The sequence below is a fragment of the Nicotiana tabacum genome, chromosome 15 (genome assembly GCF_000715075.1).
Source record: "Nicotiana tabacum cultivar K326 chromosome 15, ASM71507v2, whole genome shotgun sequence".
Taxonomy (NCBI): Eukaryota; Viridiplantae; Streptophyta; class Magnoliopsida; order Solanales; family Solanaceae; genus Nicotiana; species Nicotiana tabacum.
In genome coordinates, this window is record NC_134094.1 from 89,362,514 (window position 1) to 89,383,836 (window position 21,323).

Sequence of the window (21,323 nt, forward strand, 5' to 3'; positions counted from 1 at the left end):
GTAAAAAAGATAGCAAATACTGAAATTTGAAGGTGCAGTGAAGGAAAGAGTTAAGGGTAGGTGAAGCTAGTAAGGTTGCAGAAATTCGTTTATATATAGCCGTTTCTAGAACAGCTAAATAAGTTCATTGATATCGATTGATGATTAAGGACCTATTTTGCTTAGATTTTGAAACTATTTTCTAGTTATATATGCAATTATATTTAACAATCAAGGACTCATAAATAATATTGTTAAAAATATTACTACTCCTAATATTTAGCTGAAAATTTATTTTTGTCATACAGTAACCAAAAGTCTATTGGATTAAATCTATCTTTATGTATGATTTTGAAAAAGACTTGTTTTGGAATCTATTATTTGCTGTTTTAGTATCTTTTGCCGGACGATGAATTCAGAGAAAATATCGTTAAGAAACACACTCTTACCTTCTACTTATATACGTTTATGCAGATAGTACTACACTACATTGTGAATTTCTCTTGGGAGTCTCAACCAGCCATTTCTCATAGGTACATGATGTTGCCCCCTTTTTTATTTTATTTTCTTGTTTCAGTTTCCAAAATATAATTTTCCGACCATTTATTCCGATTCTACCAGCAACTGAACGAATCTTTAATTAATCTTGACCCCATTATTCTGTTTCTTTTTCAATCAAAGTTCTTCGGAAAAATTTCACACATGATGTCTCGGGTGAAAAGAACATAATAGGAGGTCAGTCACAACATTCTGACGGACTTATGAATATTATATTACGAAATTTATCAATGTGGACGAAATTTGTGACGGTTTTACTCTTTCGTCAAGAAGTATTTGCTATACTTCGTCAAACGTACTATCAGGGGCGGACCCGTATTTGCTATACTTCGTCAAACGTACTATCAGGGGCGGACCCACATATATCAAAGAGGGTTCAAATGAATCCGTTTTATCAAAAATATATAATGTATACATGTATGTATCATCTAATACCAGAACGATAAGGTTATTTCAATAATAATAAATCTGCTTGACACAACACATCTTTGTGGCTTGGTGGTCAAGCGGGTTCAAAGGCTATGGATGGTTCAGCGATCAAATTCTCATTGCAGCACTTGCTTTTTTTGTCTTTTGACTATGACTATTATTAATTATGTTTGTATGGCTCTTGTGACTATGACTATTGCTAATTATATTTGTATGGCTCTTGTGACTAATTAAGTTCACTTCAGATCAGCGTTAATTTATTCAGAGTAAGTTTAGCTTATAAGCTCTCTTCAATTATTTATATTAATTTAGTTTAGTTAATACTCTTTCTTTTGAATTTTTTTTTTGGGTAAATAACATCATTTCTACAAATGAGGAAAATATTTAAATAAGGTTATATGTTTTAGAGCTTAATATACTTTTAAATATGTTAAATAAAATTAGTTAACAAATAGCTAAATTTGTTAAAGCAAAATTTGTTCAAGTAAGTAGATAATTTATTCTAAAATTAAATTTTAAATAGAATTTGTAGTACTTTTATTAAAAAAACTTGCTCAACTGGTAAAGCTAAAAACGTCAACTTAAAAATGATGACTTCATTTGTTGTAGTGAATAAAAAAGAAAAAATATAGTTGAGCAAATCTCACTTGTTATATCATATCGTTCTTATTATTGGTGTCGTGTTTAATGAACCCGCTTGTATAAAATCCGGGTCCGCCATTACGTACTAACATTATTAGTTAGGGTGGATTCGCTGGTGATTAGTCCGTCGCGCTCAAATCCTGGGTCCGCCTCTGCATGTACATATGCAAAATAAAGAAATAACTAAATAAAATGACGCTAAATTCCGAATTCGCCTATGTATACTTGTGCCGCTTTTCTCTAAATTCTGAATATGTTTGTGCCGCTTTTCCATTGTTGCATTTGCTTTTCCTTTTATCACTTGTGTTAAAACTTTTTAAATTTAGCGTGAAGAATGGGGACTGAGGGTGATCAACATACAAAGTCAGAAGGAGGAGAAGTAGGAATAAGGAGAAGAGTATGTTCATGCACAAAAGACGATTTTCTGCCCGAGGAATCATTTAAAAGCTGGGGAAATTACGCGAATGCGCTGATACAAACACCAACAAGGCTAATAGATAGGATCCTGACACGTTCTGAAGATGGGGAAGAGTTACAAGCAAAGTCGCGGAGCCAGAACGAAATGAAGAAGACACTTACTTGGTGGGATTTGATATGGTTTGGAATGGGAGCTGTTATTGGAGCTGGAATATTTGTTCTCACAGGTCTTGAAGCTAATCAAGAAGCTGGCCCTGCTGTTGTTTTATCCTATGCTGTATCTGGGATCTCTGCAATGCTCTCTGTTTTTTGCTATACTGAGTTTGCTGTCGAGATTCCTGTTGCAGGTAAATGGATTGCTCTATATTATTTTGCAGTATCAGTGTAAAGAATTGTTACAGAATCAGTCGAAGACAGATTCAAGATTTAAATTTGACGGATTCAAGATGTAGGTTTTATGACAGAATCCGTTAGTACTTCTGAAATAATGTGTCCAATATTCAATTTGTCAAAATTTCAATGACTTTTTCATATATACTGATACTCCTTGTCGAAAATACTGAATTCAGTAAACTCATCAGGTATATACTCCATTCACCTCTGCAATCCGTGCATGTTAACCTGTCATAGCGGGTTACTTCTTTAGATAACTAATCCTTATCACAGGTTACCACTTACCAATTATCTCTTATGTAACATGTACTATTATTCTTTATATTGTCAGTGTTAATAGTTAACCTCTAAGTTAAATCCTTCTAAAATTTCTTCTTTAAGTATCAGTAACGAAGTCCAATAATGATGTTTTAGGTGGTTCATTTGCCTACTTGAGAGTGGAGTTAGGTGACTTTGTTGCCTTCATTGCTGCTGGTAATATACTTCTTGAATATGTGATTGCTGGTGCTGCAGTAGCTCGTACGTGGACTTCCTATTTTGCAACTCTACTAAACTTCAACTCCGACAGATTCCTCATCAAGGTGAATAGTTTAGCAGACGGATACAATGAGCTAGATCCTATTGCTGTTGGTGTTTGCCTCATCGTCTGTCTTATCGCAATTTATAGTACAAAAGGTTCATCTCGCCTCAACTATATCGCCACAATCATTCACATTTTCGTGATCTTTTTCATCATCATCTGTGGCCTAATAAAGTCAGATACCAAGAATTATACCCCTTTTGCACCATTTGGCGTTCGTGGGATATTCAAAGCTTCTGCAGTTTTGTTCTTTGCATATGTTGGTTTTGATGCTGTTTCCACTATGGCTGAGGAAACTAAAAATCCTGGCAGAGATATTCCAATTGGACTGATTGGTTCTATGGTGATCACAACTTTTTTGTACTGTTTACTAGCCATTACTTTGTGTCTCATGCAACCATATCAGAATATTGATATTCATGCTCCATTTTCTGTGGCGTTTAAATCTGTGGGATGGAATTGGGCACAATATATTGTGGCTGCGGGGGCATTGAAAGGAATGACATCAGTTTTGCTAGTTGGTGCTGTTGGTCAAGCTAGATATTTAACTCATATTTCAAGAACTCACATGATGCCTCCATGGTTTTCTCAAGTAAATGCCAAGACAGGTACACAGAGGCGAATCCGGAATTCAAAATTGAATCGGTTCAACTTTCTCTTCTCATTATTGAATCCGATGCACTTTCGCCATTATGGGTTTAGATTTTAATATTTGTTGAAATTTAGTGATTTTTTGGATCCGTCCCTACAGGTACACCAGTCAATGCCACGGCCGTCATGTCTTGTGCTACTGCAATCATTGCCTTATTTACGAAACTCGATATTCTCTCCAATCTCCTTTCAATCTCCACCCTCTTCATTTTCATGCTTGTGGCGCTTGCTCTCCTTGTTCGACGTTACTATGTGAGCGGAGAAACTACAAATGCAAATCGCAACAAGCTTATCGCGTTTCTCTTGATTATTCTCGGATCCTCCATTGCTACAGCTACTTATTGGGGACTAAGTAAACACGGATGGATTGGTTACTGCATTACTGTGCCAATTTGGTTATTAGCAACAATTGGACTTTGGTATTTTGTACCTCATGCTCGTAATCCAAAGCTATGGGGTGTACCACTTGTGCCATGGTTGCCATCAGCCTCTATTGCTATTAACATTTTCCTTTTAGGGTCAATTGATAAGAAATCATTCATAAGGTTTGGTGCTTGGACTGGATTTCTGTTGGTATATTACTTGTTTTTTGGACTTCATGCTTCTTATGACACTGCAAAAGAATTTGAAAGGGGCAGAGGGTGGAAGAATATTGAAGAGGGAAGCAATGGTGTATATAGCAAAGATGCTCCTATTGCTTCTGGTAAAGAAATGGTCTCTAAATAATAAGGTTTCAAGTTCTTATCTTTAGTCTCTGTGCTCCAATCTGATCAAGAAGGTGTTGGTTACTTGGTTTGTAGCATGAAGAATTTTAATGTCTTAGGCACAAATATTTGAGGGGACTAAGCCTTCTTTCAAACTGTTTATGATCATACTTGATTGTGTGGATAACAAAACGCTTTCACTATGTATGACATGATATTCGTTGCCCCTAAATAAGGCAACATGGTCGGTATATATAATTTAAACTCTCATTAATTAGTCTTAAGAGGAAATGAAGAATTAAATTAGATTTTTGATATGCAAGCTTCGATTATCTATAATGACAACTCTTTTAGTAGCAACTTTAATTATATTTATGTTTCTAGTTCCTTCTTGCCTTCCATGAATTGATAGTATTTTTATTTACTTTTCACGCGACTCAAAAGTTTATGTACATGTTTAAGCACATCTTACTCCTTTAAATTGTAAAGAAAAAGATCTTCCAAATACTTTATCTTAAACTTCAATAAAATATTATTCAAATGTGTTACTCCAGTATTTATATCAAATTGAACAATTAATCTTAATTATTAAAAATTAAAAAGAAAATGAAAATCTATAATTATAATTAAGTGATAAAATTATACATAATGCATTCCTTATATAGGAGTATATGTTTTTGCTCTTGGGGTCCGACGGAACCGGAACCAAAGTGTGGTTCTTTTAGGCTCAAACGACAAAAATAGGTGGGGAAAAAAGTGACTACCATTTTATATATAGCGCGGTGAATAACCGCGCTATATTTGAACTTTCCTGCCCCACTAATAATTCAGCTGCACTTTACTGACCCACCAATAATTTATATGGGTATAACGCATGCAGTATACGCGCTACATATATAGTGCTTATTATGCATGCGCTATACATGAAATAATTGTACCCCCGGATTGATTTTTTTCTTATTTAAGGAGTTTCAGAATTTGGTAAAAATTCATTCAGGATCCATCAGATCTTCCGAAATATTTGTTCGTTATGTTATTTTGCATTTTGTCATAATGTCCGAAGAGCGAAAAATTAGGGTTTCAATATATTGAGGATGAGGTTGTGGTGGAAAATAACTCAGTATGCTATAGTTGTTCTCCACAATGACATGTTAAGTTGCCACTTACAATGGAGTACGATAGATTGGTATCGTTGTTATGTAAAAAAAATTAGTGTGAGCAAACGTTCGGTTAATATTAAAGCAATCGGAAGATATCCCTATTATGTTACTCTGCATGGGGTTGCTTGTTATGTTGAGTTTAACATCGAAGACGATGAAACTCTTACAGATTTTTTGAGGACTGCGGATGAACATTGGAAATTTCTTGTGATAAAAATGTTGGAAATGTATGTCAAGGCTGAAGACGTTCGCAATAATGAGATTCCGCAAAATAGGGATATCCCTCAATCATCAGGTGGTTTTCTTGGAACAGTTTTATCCGAATAGGTTCCGAGTGAAAGAGTTTGGCCAGATCTAAACTATCTCTGCGGGCGAATGAGGAGCGAGGACATAATTTATCCCCAAGTTTACATAATCCACAAGCCGAGTGGTAAACTTCAATTTTTTTTTATGTTACGATATTTATTTTTATGCATTGAAATTGTATTAAAACTCATATATTCCACAGGGGATACCGGCCAGATATGAATTTTATAAGTTATGAACCAATGGACAGTTGGAATATGCCTAGTTTTAGTGTGTTGGATCATAGTGGTCCATCCGGGAGTCATCAACAATAGGATAATGTGCATCATGGGATATCAACACATTTTGATTTGTAAGTTAAGTGATAAAGTTTTTTATGTAAATTTTGGATGAATTTGAGAAACTCATTATTTTATTAGTTGTGCAGTGAAAACGAGCAACTTGAAGGTCTTGTCCTTACTCAATTGCCCTAAGACGACATATTTAATTAGGATTTGGCAGATGCGCAGAGTCAGGAAGATGATAGTGATTATAACAATAATGCTGATGAGTCTAGAGATGACGCACCATTCCCTAATGAGGGTGATGATGAGGAGGACGAGAATGATGAACCTGATTTGACGAGGGAGCATGATCCACCTCCCATTAGACCAAGAATGTACGAGTCCCATATGCCGTTTCATTCAAGGGTGATTCCCTACCTTGATCAATTGCCAAGTATGTCGGATGTGGATGCCCTCACAAGGGATCTTGACAAAATTCGAACAGCAATGTGGGATGAATCTAGAGCAACGGTGTTGTCAAAGGGCATGTTTTTTGCTGATAAAGTGCGCCTGGCGGTGCAAATGTACAGCATAAAAGAGTATCGTGAGATCGTGGTTCATGAGTCATCTCCGGAAGTATACAAGGTTATTTGTCATAGATGGTTTCAAGGTTTTAATTGGATGTTGCGTGCGAGAAAGTTAAAAATAAATATGTGGATTGTGGGGAAATACATTGGCACCCACAATTGTGAAATGGACACATTCAGTGGGAAGCATTCTAACTTGAATATTGACTTGATTTCTCTTGTCTTGATTCCACACATTGAAGCATCCATAAGGTACAAGATCAAAAAGTGTATAACATCTGTCCATCATGTATATGGATATACCATTACCAAAAGAAAGGCATTTCTCGGGCGTAAACGTGCGTTTGAAATTGTTTATGATCATTGGGATAAGTCCTTTGCCTCTCTACCCAGGTACATGGCTGCATTGCAACACTTTAACCCTGGGACTGTTGTTGAATGGAAGCTTGAGCGGAGTCCGGGAATACCAGAATACATATTCAGATATGTGTTCTGGGCATTTAAACTAGCCATTGATGGTTTTGTGCATTGTCGGCCAGTAATATCCATAGACGGCACTCATGTCTATGGAAAGTATGATATTAAGTTGCTGATCGCCGTTGCAGTAGATGCTAATGGAAGTATATTTCTCCTAGTATTTGTTATTTGTGCAAATAAAAGCCAAGAGACATGGACATTGTTTTTGAACCACTTGAAGGAGCACGTTGTCAAACAGCGTTCAGGTATTTGTCTAATATCTTATCGACATCGCGGTATTTTACGTTATGTACAGAATTTGCGTGCATAGCAGGAACCGTATGCTTACCACCGTTACTGTGTTAGGCACTTGAATGCCAACTTCTAGAGGGCTTACATGATTTATGTGGATGGTTGCAACAGATCACCAAGAGTGTAAATTCAGGAGGCGAATGGAATTGATTAGGCAGGAAGACCCAGAAGCCTATTATTGGTTGATGCGACATAAGCTTGACAAGTGGACTTTGCATAAGGATGGTGGTAGAAGATGGAGAATTCTGACTACAAATGTGTTAGAGTCTTTCAACGGGATATTGAAGTCTGCACGTGGATTGCATGTCACTATCATGGTGCGGATGTCATTCAAGCAGATGGCGGAGAGGTTTATTGAAAGATCTAGAGGCGTATCGCCATTGATGGAAATGGGTGTTGAATTTATGCCACAACCAATGAAACGATTTGAGAAATATAGGAAGCGAGCACAGTGGCATTCATTTTTGCAGTATTGCAGCGAGCGAAATATTTTTGAAGTTCGCACTTGTCTGCATCACAACTGCGGGAATAATACGCACACCGTCAATGAAGCCAGAATATTGTGCTCATGTGAAAAATAGTCAATCTATCACTTGCCATGCTCACATGCCATGAAGTACTTTTAACATACAGGTTTCGCGGCAACGAGGTACGTTGATAAAGAATATAGTGTTGATGCATACTTAAACACCTATAGTGGATAATTGTAGCCAGTGGGTGCTGAGCATTATTGGCAGTCGGAACCATTTAAAATGGTGTGTAACAAATAATATGTGCATCAACGGCAAGTGCAAAAAAGAACACGGACACGGAACCAAATGGATATTGGTAATACCATTTATGCGCATAAATGTGGCATATGTTCCCAAACAGGACATGACCGCCATAAATGTCCTTCAGCTGGTTTGGGAAGCTCCAGGTGGCAGTTCATCTAATGTGCCCCATTATCAAGGATAAATGTAGTATTTTTTTCCAATATTTTCGTTGTACTAAATGTCTGTAAATGTTTAGTTTGCAAAATTTATGAAATAAAATTATATTTCTAATGGGGTTAAATCTAATTGATATTTACCATTAAAGATTCAATACAACAATTTAACATACACCCCAAGAAATAAATAGCAATTTTCATTCATCATTATCGTCACTATCTAGCACTATTTTATTGTCATTGTCTTCATCTTCTTCGTCAACATCTTGTACGCACCCTTCAGGACCGAGGGCATCGTAATCTAGGCCCCAGTTGACACATATTTCTCGTATTTCATCGCTATCATCAATAAGACCACTTGCTTGATTTCAACAATAATATGGGACTCCTACGTCCAACGTCTATGGTAGAAAGTTAGGTAGTCCCTCCCAATCGACAACTGTTGGGAAAACAGGATAATCGTTGTCTCTATGTAATTTTTCATTTTCTAATAAATCCCAATACTGATCCTATGTTCCTTCCAGGTAGTTAAGATCATCCATTGCATGATGAACGGCTAGTACATTTTCCATCTCTAGAATCTCCTTCGTAAAATGCTGAATCACTTCTGGTTCATTTTTGTGTGTGTTTGTTTGGAAGGTTGCAGACAGTGCTTGTGGTACAACAAGCCCATGCCGGTGACATAGTACTTCATAATCATATCGTTTTGAGTAAAGGGGAACCCATTGTAGTTTTCACCCCAAATTCGCATACCTTCAGGCTTTGTAGAATGCGTTTCGCCCTCAATAATGTGCCCTGCAACTTTGAGATCAGTGTCTATATTGATAGGCTTATTTTCCAAGGGACGTAGAACACCATACCACTTGTCATCAACCAAATTTGTATAGCAACATAGCATATTGTTTTCAAGGTAGGGATCGATTGTGTTATGATGTATTCCATGTGGATTTTTTGAACTACCTTCACCTTTTTGCCTCTTCTTAAATCACTTATTAAATGTTAGTGGCATTTCTGAAATGGATGTTTGTTCTTCAAATGGTCTTTAATACTGATCTCTTTGTTTATCTAAAGAAGAACTAAACTGAACAAACTTTTATATTAAACGTAGCGCCTCACCCATATGCGCTATGTGTATTGTCATGTCAATCTGAAAAAGTTGTCGACCTGAAAAAGCTATACTCACTTTTACCCTAAAGAATCATTATCATGTAAAACATCGTGCCTCACCAATATGCGCTATGTATATTGTCATGTCGATCTAAAAAATTTGTGGACCTGAAAAAGTTGGGCCCACTTGTACCCTAAAGAATCATTATCACGCGAAACATAGCGCCTCACCAATATGCGCTATGTGTATTGTCATGTCGACCTGAAAAATATCTCAACTGAAAAAATCTGGACCCACTTATACCCTAAAGAATCATTATCACGTGAAATATAGCACCTCACCAATATGTGCTATGTGTATTGTCATGTTGACCTGAAAAAGATGTCGACCTAAAAAAGCTGGACCCACTTGTACCCTAAAGAACCATTATCACGCGAAACATAGCTCCTCACCAATATGCGTTATGTAACCTAAAATCACTCTTAGCTGCCTATAAAAACCTCGCGCGTTTTAGTTATTAGTTGCATTGTAACGAAATGAATAGAAAAACTTTCCATTAATTTTTCATTTTCGAGCATTACGACATGACTGGACGCAATGACGTACCAAGGTGTTACTGTGGCAAACGTGCTATTTTGAAGCCATATTGGTCAAATTGCAATCTGGGGCGCATACGTTGGATGTGTAAACAAGTTGTAAGTTATTATTTTTTGAAAAAATATTTGTTAATAGTTTTTATATAACATGTTAAGTAATAGTCTTGTGTTATAATCCCATTGGTAGGACGAAAATCAATGTAGTTTTGAAGAATGGTATGATGAACCCATTAACCAAGAATACTACAAATCATATTTGCTAAACATTTGGAATCTGGCCGGTGAATACGAACTGCAGATCTTGAAACTACAAGAACAACTTGCGGAAGTGAAGGAGAAACTAAAAGAGGAAGAAGAAGAAAAAATAAGTTGAAAGAGAAATTTAAGTGGTTGAAGCATAGAATAATGGGCGATAGTGACTAAACAAACACATGGATGCGTTTAGTGTAGTATTTTATTTTTATGTTGCACGTGTCATGTATTATCTTTAATTGGTAACGAATTTAAATTTATGTTAAGCTGTTATTTTTTTGTGTTCTAATGTTAAACTAATAAATAAACCAAGAAATAAAAATACATGCGCAAATTATGTAAAACATAATTAATGTTGCTATTATATATTTAATGTCATATATACAACTAATAATACATATCAATGAGTCCCACAGCCTGTATGCTTTAAAGAATTGGCTAGCCCGGGGCGCATCCCATCCCGCCCGGCTACGCTATCAGGATCATCCTCATCACGTCGCCTCTTTATCGGAGGATGCGTTGCAGCATGATCGTCAGTAAGGCTGGCAGACTCGGTAGAAGCGGTCGTTGGGCCAGCAGTAACCTACAGAATAATAAGATATTTTAGTATATGAAATAGAAAATACTAACGTACGTGTTAGCAAAAAAAAATTAATGGTCATACCATGGTCTCATCAGGCTCCTGAATAAGATCATCCATCTCCGGCAAGTTAGTATCGCACAATGTGGCCTCCGTGACGGGCGATGACGAAATCTTTAAAAAAATAAAAACACTTTAGATATTACTGACTAATCAATAACATAAAAACAAATTGAAATAATAGTAATACAAACAAACCTGCGCTTGGGTAACGCCACAATGCTCTGTCAGAACATCGAGGTGCACTGGAGTAGATGAAGTATGTGAAAGATCCTCAGCATCCCTCGGTGATGAGCCATAACTCAGTTGTCACCCACTATGCACCCCTCGTATCGGCCGATCAACAACAAACGTCGATGGCTCTGGGGGATCAGGAAAATACTGATCCCAGTCCTGTCGCGTAATGGTCGTTCCCACAATCAACAATGGAGCAAACGGGGTCACCTGCGAAGTCCGTGGCGATAGCTAAAGGCTGAATGACGACATATCATGAGGAGTACCGTGTGGCTCAGGGTGTTCTCCCAACTGATCATCTCTAATATCCTCCATGGGTGCCTCAACACCGCCTGTTGGGGACCCCGTCCTCGCCGACCACCACGACCTTACGGGCCACCCCTTCCCCTCTGGACACGCCTGCCATGTCTACCACATTCAGGCTCCACGGGTGGCCCATGATGGTACTCCTCGGGCAGTAGATAAGCAACCCCGTATCCTAAGAGCCCATCCTCTCGGGGATGTCTCAATGTGTCGGCAGCAAGATCAGTAACCCGACGGCCAAACACATGCAAAGTTGCCGCTCCCTCGCATGTATGCTGTAGCATCTGCAGTCCCAACTGGTAGAACTGATTTAACCCAATAGCCTACATAACATGTAAAATATTAATTACGGAAGAATAATGTAACGTTATAAGTAAGTATAACAATTAACATACCAGTGCCTCATGCTTCTCAGCGTATGGAATATACCGACCACCAGCGCGAAGAATGGGATTACCGACGAGAAGTCGGGTAACGCTGTGATACTAACCCATGTACTCATGTTCGCCATCCTTACGGTCAGGTGGAGGGTATGGCAGAATCTGGTCATACCTTTGGTCCAAAACCTCAATCTGGGCCTCTAGCCATGCCATGTATGTGTCACGACCCAAAATTCACCTAGTCACGATGGCACCTAACCCAACCCGTCAGGTAAGCCAATTAACAACTATCCAATTAAATTAATATTTAACTGACTCTAATACACTCCCCAAGGACTGGTAGTACAAATCATGAGCTTCTAAGATTAGAATTTATAAAGTTGGAATGAAATAAATACATCATCTGTTCGAAATGTACATAAACAGATTTTTATAAATCTAAGACTACCTTGAACAAGAGGCAACTACAACCGGACCGCAGGTACATCTTCAAATCCAGCTCATGTCAGTCTCTGCAACATCAGCATCCAACATCTGCACGCAAGGTGCAGAAGTGTAGTATGAGTACAACCGAACCCATGTACTCAATAAGTAACAAATCTAACCTAGGGTTGAAAGTAGTGACGAGCTGGAACAAAGGTCGGGTCTAACACCAATAGCCAACAACAGTCCATAACAACGTAAGGCAAGGAATAAAAGAAGCAACTCAGAGATAAAATGCTCAGCTTAATCATGATTTCTGATAATAGTTCTGCCTTTAAAGTATATCAGTGAAAATCCAAATCATTTACCGAAGTTGCCAAAAATATGAGTAAGTTTGAAAATAGTAATTTTCCCAAAAATCCTTTCAAGAATAAATAAGATGTTTCATTTTCTTTCGAGATAGCCAGTGTAAAATGCATCACTATGCCCATATGTCAATATGTGTGAGAAGTCATGAATGACGTGATACCGTACAGCATGAGAAAAATACATCTCTATGCTTGTATGTCATGTGTGCATGTCAATGTAACGTATCTCAGAGATGAACTCATGTACTCACACTCTCAGAGTACACAATCTCACTATCTCACACTTTCCACTCATCATGATCAATCACTCAGTACTGATATGGCCAATCTAGCCCTGGGAAGATTCATCCCGGAATATATACATCAACTGACCATCAGTCACTCAGTACTGAGTAGAGCCAATCCAGCCCGTGGGGAAGATCCATCCTCAGGTATAAATGCTTCGGACAAGATCCATGTCTAGGGAAGATCCATCCCTCAATATAAATCAAATGCGCTCACTGAGGGTGTGTACAGACTCCGAAGGGGCTCTTTCAGCCCAAGCGCTAAAATCCGCATAGACAATTCACGTGCTGCACGGACAACTCACATGCTATAGTATGAATATCTTAAAATCAGGCCCTCGGCCTCACTCAATAATCAACCACTCGAGTCTCTCGGGCTCACAATGACATGAACTAGCCCACAATGATGATATGATGTATCAATAAATAACAACAGAGACTGAGATATGATATGCAATAAATGAATATGACTGAGTATGACATTGAAATGTAAGCAAATAACTCAACAACAGTAATGACCTCAGTGGGTCCCAACAGAATAAGCATGTAGCCTAGACATGGTTTCTAATATGAATCACAGCTCGATAACTCTAGTACGTAGAGATTTCATGATTACAGATAAGTTCAGGTAACTACACAGTACCACAGAAATAACGGAGTCACAGTTCACACGGTGCACGCCCACACGCCCATCACCTAGCATGTGCGTCACCTCAACACCAAATACATAACACGTATAATCAGGGTTCATACCCTCAGCTCCAAGATTAGAAGAGTTACTTACGTCGAACAAGCTGAATCCAATGTCGAGCAAGCTAAACGATGCTCCAGAAATGCCATTTTGAGCGTATCAACTTCTGAAGGGTTCGATTCTAGTCACAATTAATTTGATTCAGTCCACACAAATTATAGGAATTAAATCCATACCAAAATACTAATTTCTTCCCACAAAATTCAAAATTTCACTCAAAAATTGCCTATGGGGCCCACGTCTCGGAACCCGACAAAGGTTACAAAATACGAACGCTCATTCGACCACGAGTCTGTAATGACCCGGTCGGTCGTTTTGAGAACTTAAGTCTCGCTCGACGGCATAAGGCCCTGAGCAGCTTCATATTATGTGTATTGACTTGCGTGCATGATTGAATTCAGTTACCGGATGATTCAGAGTGATTTGGGACACTTAGTCCTTAAAACGGAAGCTTAAGTCTTAGGATTTTTGATCGTAGTCGTAACTATGTGAAGACGACTCCGAAATAGAGTTCTGTCGGTTCCATTAGCTCCGTTGGGTGATTTTGGACTTAGTAGCGTATCCGGACTGTAAATTCGAGGTCTGTAGCTGATTTAGGCTTGAAATGGCGAAAGTCAAAATTTTAGAGATTTGGACCGGAAGTGGACTTTTTGATATCGGGGTCCGAATGCGATTCTGAAAGTTGGAACAGCTCTGTTATGTTATTTGGAAATTGCCTGCAAAATTTGACGTCATTCCGGGTTGATTTGATAGGTTTCAGCACGGATTTTAGAAGTTGAAAGAATTGAAATTTATAAGTTCGATTCATGGTATGATTTGTAGTTTCGACATTGTTTGATGTGATTTGAGACCTTGAGTGAGTCCGTATTAGGTTATGGAACTTGTTGGTATGTTTAGACGGGGTCCCGGAGGCCTCGGGTGAGTTTCGGATGGGCTACGGGTCTTTTCCCCCTATTTTTGAACTGATGTTATCTGTCATCTGGTTTCCTTCATCGCGTTCGCGTCCATGCCTTCACGTTTGCGTAGTGTTATTTTGGAGGGTGAAATATTTCCTCTTCATGTTCGCAGTCATCCTCTCACGTTCGTGAAGTTCTGCCACCCCCTTCTTCGCGTTCGCATTCCCTATCTCGCATTCGCGAAGTGCAAACCAGGCCCTGGGCACTGGTGATCATTTTCCTCTTCGCGTTCGCGTACTACTTCACGCGTTCGCGAAGAGCAGTCGTTGGGCCATCATATTTTTCCTCTTCGCGTTCGCGAATGTGTTGTCGCGTTCGCGAAGAGCAACTGGGCATCTTTGTTTCTCTTCTTCGCGAACGCGTCCCTTTCTCCGCGTTTGCAATGCACAAAACCCCTGGGCAGAATATAAAGTCCTCTATTCCGAGTGTTTGCCATTTTCACCATTTTTGGAGTTCTAGAGCTCAGTTTTGAGCGTTTCCTTGTGGGTTTTTCATATAAATCGATTAGGTAAGTGTTCTTCACCTAGAATTTATTTATTTCCATGATTCTATCTTTATTTTTATCATTTAATTTGTGTTTTGAGTTGAGGAAAATGGTGGTTTTTGAAAGAAAAATGAAAAATGAAAAATCACGATTTGAGGGACGAAATTGTATCGGAATTTGATGATTTTTGTATGGTTAGACTCTTGAGTGAATGAGTGTTCGTATTTTGTGACTTTTACCCGATTTCGAGACGTGGTCCCGGGTCGACCTTTAGGGCGGATTTCGAGATTTTTATTAAAGTATTAATTTTATTAATTAGATGAGTCTATTATGGTTGTATTCATGTTATGCAATTGTGTTTGGCTAGATTTGGGCCATTCGGAGTCGGATAATTGAAAAAAAAGGCATTCTTACGGACTGATTGAGCTTGGTTTGAGGTAAGTATCTTGCCTAACCTTGTGTGGGGGATTTTTCCCTTAGGATTGAGTCTTCTATGTTGATTGTAGTCCGTGCACGCGAGGTGACGAGTGCGTGCTCGGACTTATTTGTGAAAAGTTGGCCTCTTAGGATTCTTAGGTCCTTATATTCACTAAGTATGACGTTGTTCTTGATATGATTAAGTTTCTATTTACTAGTTTCACCTCTATATGCGTTAATTAGAATTAATTGCTTTCAGGATTCACTTTTATTGCCTATTTGGCTCTTATTTGACTTAACTAAAGATTTTACCTCTTCTATTGTCATGCTATCTTTTCATAACTGCTTATCTTTATTTGAAATTATTATTATATCATCTTATAATTTGTCCAGTCTTAATTGAGGTTATGATTATCTTTCCGCTGCTTATCCTTAATTAAATTGTTGAAAATCCTTAGTAATTCCTCAACCTTAAAAGAAGTTTTAGATATCCTATATCTTAGTCGACTTGTTTTATTTGGAATTATTTGACTCATATTAGTTTCCCTGTTGTTGAAATGTATATTGTGGGATCGTTGATACACATTAGTTTCCCCTTTGTTGAGTTGTTCCCTTTACGCCTAGCATTCTTTATTGTGGTTATTCCTTGTGAATTGGTTCTACCGTTTCTTTGTGAATTAAAGTTCTTGAGTTAATTTACTTGTCGTACTTTGTATTATTGTCATTGTTGTTGTGGTTCGTGTTGTGGTGATGCACGAGGTTTCTGCCATGCGGTTGTTATTATTGTGATGCATGAGGTTTCTGCTGTGCGGTTGTTACTATGGGGTTGCATGAGGTTTCTGCCATGCTATTGTTACCATTGATATTTGCACATGCGGCGTGACAAGGCGGGATATGTATATATTTATGGGTTGCGCATATGGCGAGACAAGGTGGGAACATTATTATGCACGTGTGGCGAGACAAGGCGGGCATTTATGTTACTATTGCACACGTGGCGAGACAAGGTGGGCTGTCTCAGGGATTGATTTATGATGATTTATGGCCTGGGGGTATTCTTGTTGTTGATATTTGTGTAGTGGTATACGTACCTGTGTGAGCTTTATCTTGTGAAAGCTGTGCGAAAATATTCTACGTGTTATCCGTTCTTCTTCTTCCTTATGTTTATTTGCTGGTATGGACTATGTTAGGACACTTGCACAAGCATACACGTAGTTAAGCACTCTTATTAGATAAGAGGTGTTCTTGATATTGTTGAGCATAGATGCTCACCCTTGTTTACTTGCCTTCTATGTGAGAATGGCTCTATTGGCACGTGAGTTGTCAGTGTGGTTATGAGGTGTTATGAGGGCATAAGATGCTAAGTGTTAGGGTTCAGGTATTGAGACCCGTGAGTTGTAAATTGTCGAGGTTCGGTACCTCGTGGAGTTGTTGACTAAAACCTGATGTAAAAGCGGTTGTAATTACTGAGTTATTACTTGTCCTTGCTGTATTCGTGATTCCGGATTTAGGTTGTGTTCCATTCGCTTTGTCTTCGTCATTTTCATGATATTTCGCTAATACTTGTTGTTTCTTGCTTAAATGCCATTACTGTATTATGAGCCATATTGCATAGTCTTTATGTAGACATCATACTTCTGTTATTCATGTACTTATATCTGTTCAATTTATTAGACCAGTGGGTGTCTTGACTGTTCCTCGTCACTACTCCACCGAGGTTAGTCTTGATACTTACTGGGCACTGCTGTGGTGTGCTCATGCTACTCTTCTGCATATTTTTGTGCAGATCCAGGTATTTGTTCGTTAGCTAGCTATGTGGATTGTTGTTGTGGAGACTCAAGGTAAACCTGATGCTGCATTCGCAGGCTTCGGAGTCACCTTCCAGTTTTCGTTTTGCACTGTTTATTCTTATTTCTGGACAGTTGTATTTAGAAGTTTTCTAGCAAACACTCTGTAGAGCTTATGACTTGTACTACCGGTTTTGGAAATTTTAAGAGATTCTATTTAAATAATGTTGTTGTTTTAATTATTGTTAGGCTTACCTAGTCCCTAAGACTAGGTGCCATCACGATACCCAACGGAGGGAAAATTGGGTCGTGACAGAGTCTAACCATATAACTTTTACCAAATTTCGACATCAACTCGACCTCCAAATTATCAAATCTTATTTCCAAATCCTTAGGTCCAAATTCCCGATTTACATCTTAAAAACACGTAATCTAGTCGGATTATTTGATGCTAATTCAATATTATGAAGTAGAAATGATCACAAGTGACTTAACTCAAGTTCTCCCGTGAATTTCCTCTGAAAATCACCCCAAAACCGTGCTTGAAAGTCCAAAAATGGCAAAAACTCGAAACTACTTCGAAATGTATACTGCCAGGGGTTCGGCATCTGCGGTATTTTAACCGTTTCTGCGATCACGCTTCTACGACGAGTCCAAACTCTCCCATTTCCGCTTCTACGATAAATCAGCCGCTTCTACGACCTCGCAGGTGTGGCAAAATTTTCGCACCTGCGCAACCTGCCCTACCCTTCACTCCTAGCCTCTTCTGCGATGGTCCTTACGCACCTGCGGTGTCGCACCTGCGGTGTCGCACCTGCGATCAAAGCTTCACAGGTGCGGTTTTACCAGAAGCAAAATTTCCAGATTTTCCTAAGTCCAAATTTTCGATCCGTTAACCATCTGAAACTCATCCGAGGCCCCGTGGACCTCAACCAAATACACCAACAAGTCTTAAAATATCATACGAACTTAGTCGAACCTTGAAATCACATCAAACAACACTAAAAATACAAATCACACCTCAATTCAAGCTTAACGAAAACTAACGAATTCCAACTTCTACATTAGATGCGGAGACCTATCAAATCAAGTCCGATTGACCTCAAATTTTGCACACAAGTCATAAATGACATAACGGACCTATTCAAATTTCCAGAATTGGATTCTGACCCCGATATCAAAAGTCAACTCCCCGGTCAAACTTTCAAACTTAAATCTTCCATTTTAGCCAATTCAAGCTTAATTTAAATACGGACTTCTAAATAATTTTTCGGACACACTCCTAAGTACAAAATTATCATACGGAGCTGTTGGAATCATCAAAACTCTATTTTGGGGTCGTTTAGACTTATTCAACATCCGGTCAACTATTTCAACTTAAGCTTTCATCTTGGAGACTAAATGTCTCAATTCATTTCAAAACCTCATCGGACCCGAACCAATTACCCCAGCAAGTCATACAATAACTGTAAAATATAAATTGAGCAGTGAACGAGGGAACGAGGATGTAATACTCAAACATCTACACCACTTAAACATACGTTCGTCCTCGAACGTGCCAAGAGTTATTTTCAAGCCATCAAATCACTATTCCATCTTACCACGCACGTACCCGAGGGTGATCTCATGTCACCTTATTCCATATAGGCCTGACAATACAACATAATTGAAGATCATTACTTTAACTTTAGTCCAAAAATTTGGAGCCCAATTTCTAAGATCTAGAATTCTTTTCAAAACCTGAATCTCACATCTACACCTTGTATAAGCCTGAACAAGTTGTATCAAGCCATACCATAACCCCAGATATAATCACATAACATACTACACAACTCGCATGCTCGCAGCACCATTCCCGATCACAGTAATTACTCCAAACCAACCAAGTACAAGTATTAAACCCCATATCAAGCCAAACCTCATTCTAAAACCTGCGTACACTAATAAAAGAAACACGCGGAATCTCATAACCCCTTATCAGATCAACAAGTCATGGAGCTCTCTCATCCCAACCAGAACCATAATCACTGTCTAAGCCAGCTTTCAATGCCATCCTCCCAAATACACCGTAATCAAACTTGATAGTACCCATTATAGGTCCAGTGAACGTATATTATTAAACAGAACTATCCCACAGGCACGCCACATCAATATAACTCAAGCCATAAGTGCGCAATCCATGTACCCAAAAATGAAAAATGTCTCAAAGAAGAGAACTGTTTCGCAAGTTCAACAAACACCAACACAACTGCAATGTTATACGCTCATCATATATAGTATAACCAAGATACACGAATCTAATAACAGTAACCAGCTCTCCTAGAGTTCGCATTAATATCAACTGCATGGCATGGTCACAGGCCTCCGGTCCAAGCATATCATACAGGAGTAGTCAAATAAGTACACATTTATATGATAATGAAATAAGATTCTCATGCTCCTGGATGGGTATAAAGAGCACGCCATAGTATAAGCATGTTCAAAATCTGCTATCATACTTTAAATCGGCCAGTTAACGCAGAAATAGTAACTACCTCGTTTATTCAGGGAATTAGCCTCTTTATAACCTCAAGTGTAGCCCAGCTAGTTCTCAACAAAGGTACGAACACGAGAAACGTTATAACTTTACGCTTAACAGTCAACACTAATCATATCATAGCCTAACCATTCTTCCGAGTATGAATACTTGCCCTAATGCCCGCACATTGGCTCGAACCTCACATATATGCATACTCATAGCGCGTAGCTATCACAATTAATTAACGCAACTAGTGCCTCCACTGAGTTTAAATAAAATACTCACCTCAAACAGGTCGCAACCCTGAAACAATATGCTTCTAAGAACTCCCAGTCTCCAAATTCATAGGACACATAAATCTTCATAATTGATCCTAATTCTAGCATTCGAATGACTAACTCACCCTTCATATACGATATTCCCACGAGGAATACTTCTATAATTCTTCTGTGCCACATAGCAAAAATTTGAATACCAGCAGTCTATCAATCAGGTGAGTACCGCAATACTAATAAAATATCTGTAAGTCAAAATACAATGTGCCTTCTGAAATACGCACCCTTCTCATGCAATACCAAGTAGTAATAGTATTCATCTAGTCATTTGGAACCGCCCATACTGTCTAAGAACTCATGACCATCCCTTCAAAACTGAACCGTATACTTGCACACGTAAATCCAGTCTCACTTCACGCGCTGCCTCTATTAGGCCATTACATGAAATCACAAGAACCTCATTAACACTCTGAGTCACCAGCAAATTACATACCAGGTCAGTTAGAATTCTTCCTCTTGCTTCCTTCCAGGAGAAAATCGCAATACACAACACGTTACCCACACCGGTAGAAAATATCTGGTTCAAACCACGGTAGAAACCATCAAGAACACTTTGAAATCTATTTACACATAACCAAGCTATCAAAACTGAATTCCTCTAACTCGACCAAGCCACGTAGGTCACCAAACCCAAGAATATATCCACCAAAACATTCGTAGTGCCTCACCACATCATAATCACCCAAAAGAACCGAGCATACCATTACTATACTGGTCTAGCCTACTACCCAGTTGTCCTATTTTCTCCGAGTTTCTTCTGAATTACCTTAAGTTGGCACTTCTCCTTCTCAGAACACTACGAACCTTACCCAAAGCTCACTATAAGACACCCTAACATAAAAACACACCGCCCTAAGGCCCATAAGCCATTGTATTCTTCTTAAGCGCCCCTGTAAGTACCACAACCGAAATGCCCACTCAGAGAATACCTTATGTGAATTTAAAATTGTTATTTTGCCTTTCTTATACTGGGATGTAGAATCCATATTCATACAGAATTACCGCAAGCCCAGGCACCATCACATGCAAATCTCAGATTCTATCCATACACCCGTCTGGAGAAATTCTCAATTATTATACATAAATCTCGAACCCATTAGAACTTTCTCGAGAGTTACC

The 21,323-nt window shown here is 38.5% G+C and overlaps 1 protein-coding gene across 2 annotated transcripts; it reads left to right on the plus strand.

The window, feature by feature from the left end:
- Positions 1-470: 470 nt before the first annotated feature.
- LOC107799481 (cationic amino acid transporter 1) lies at positions 471-4,710 on the plus strand. 2 transcript variants are annotated; one of them, XM_016622609.2, is made up of 4 exons: positions 471-512; positions 1,935-2,372; positions 2,833-3,606; positions 3,750-4,710. In XM_016622609.2, exons 2-4 carry the CDS (start codon positions 1,943-1,945, stop codon positions 4,373-4,375), a joined length of 1,830 nt encoding a protein of 609 aa, XP_016478095.1. In that variant the 5' UTR covers positions 471-512; positions 1,935-1,942; the 3' UTR covers positions 4,376-4,710. The 2 variants fall into 2 exon arrangements, with proteins under 2 accessions (XP_016478095.1, XP_075087087.1); XM_075230986.1 differs by lacking the exon at positions 471-512 and adding an exon at positions 533-714.
- Positions 4,711-21,323: the final 16,613 nt, after the last annotated feature.

Coding starts and splice junctions, on each gene's coding strand:
- LOC107799481 (XM_016622609.2), top strand. CDS start 1,943: ATGGGGACTGAGGGTGATCAACATACAAAGTCAGAAGGAGGAGAAGTA. Junction 2,373..2,832: donor TGTCGAGATTCCTGTTGCAG/GTAAATGGATTG, acceptor ATGATGTTTTAG/GTGGTTCATTTGCCTACTTG. Junction 3,607..3,749: donor TCAAGTAAATGCCAAGACAG/GTACACAGAGGC, acceptor CCGTCCCTACAG/GTACACCAGTCAATGCCACG.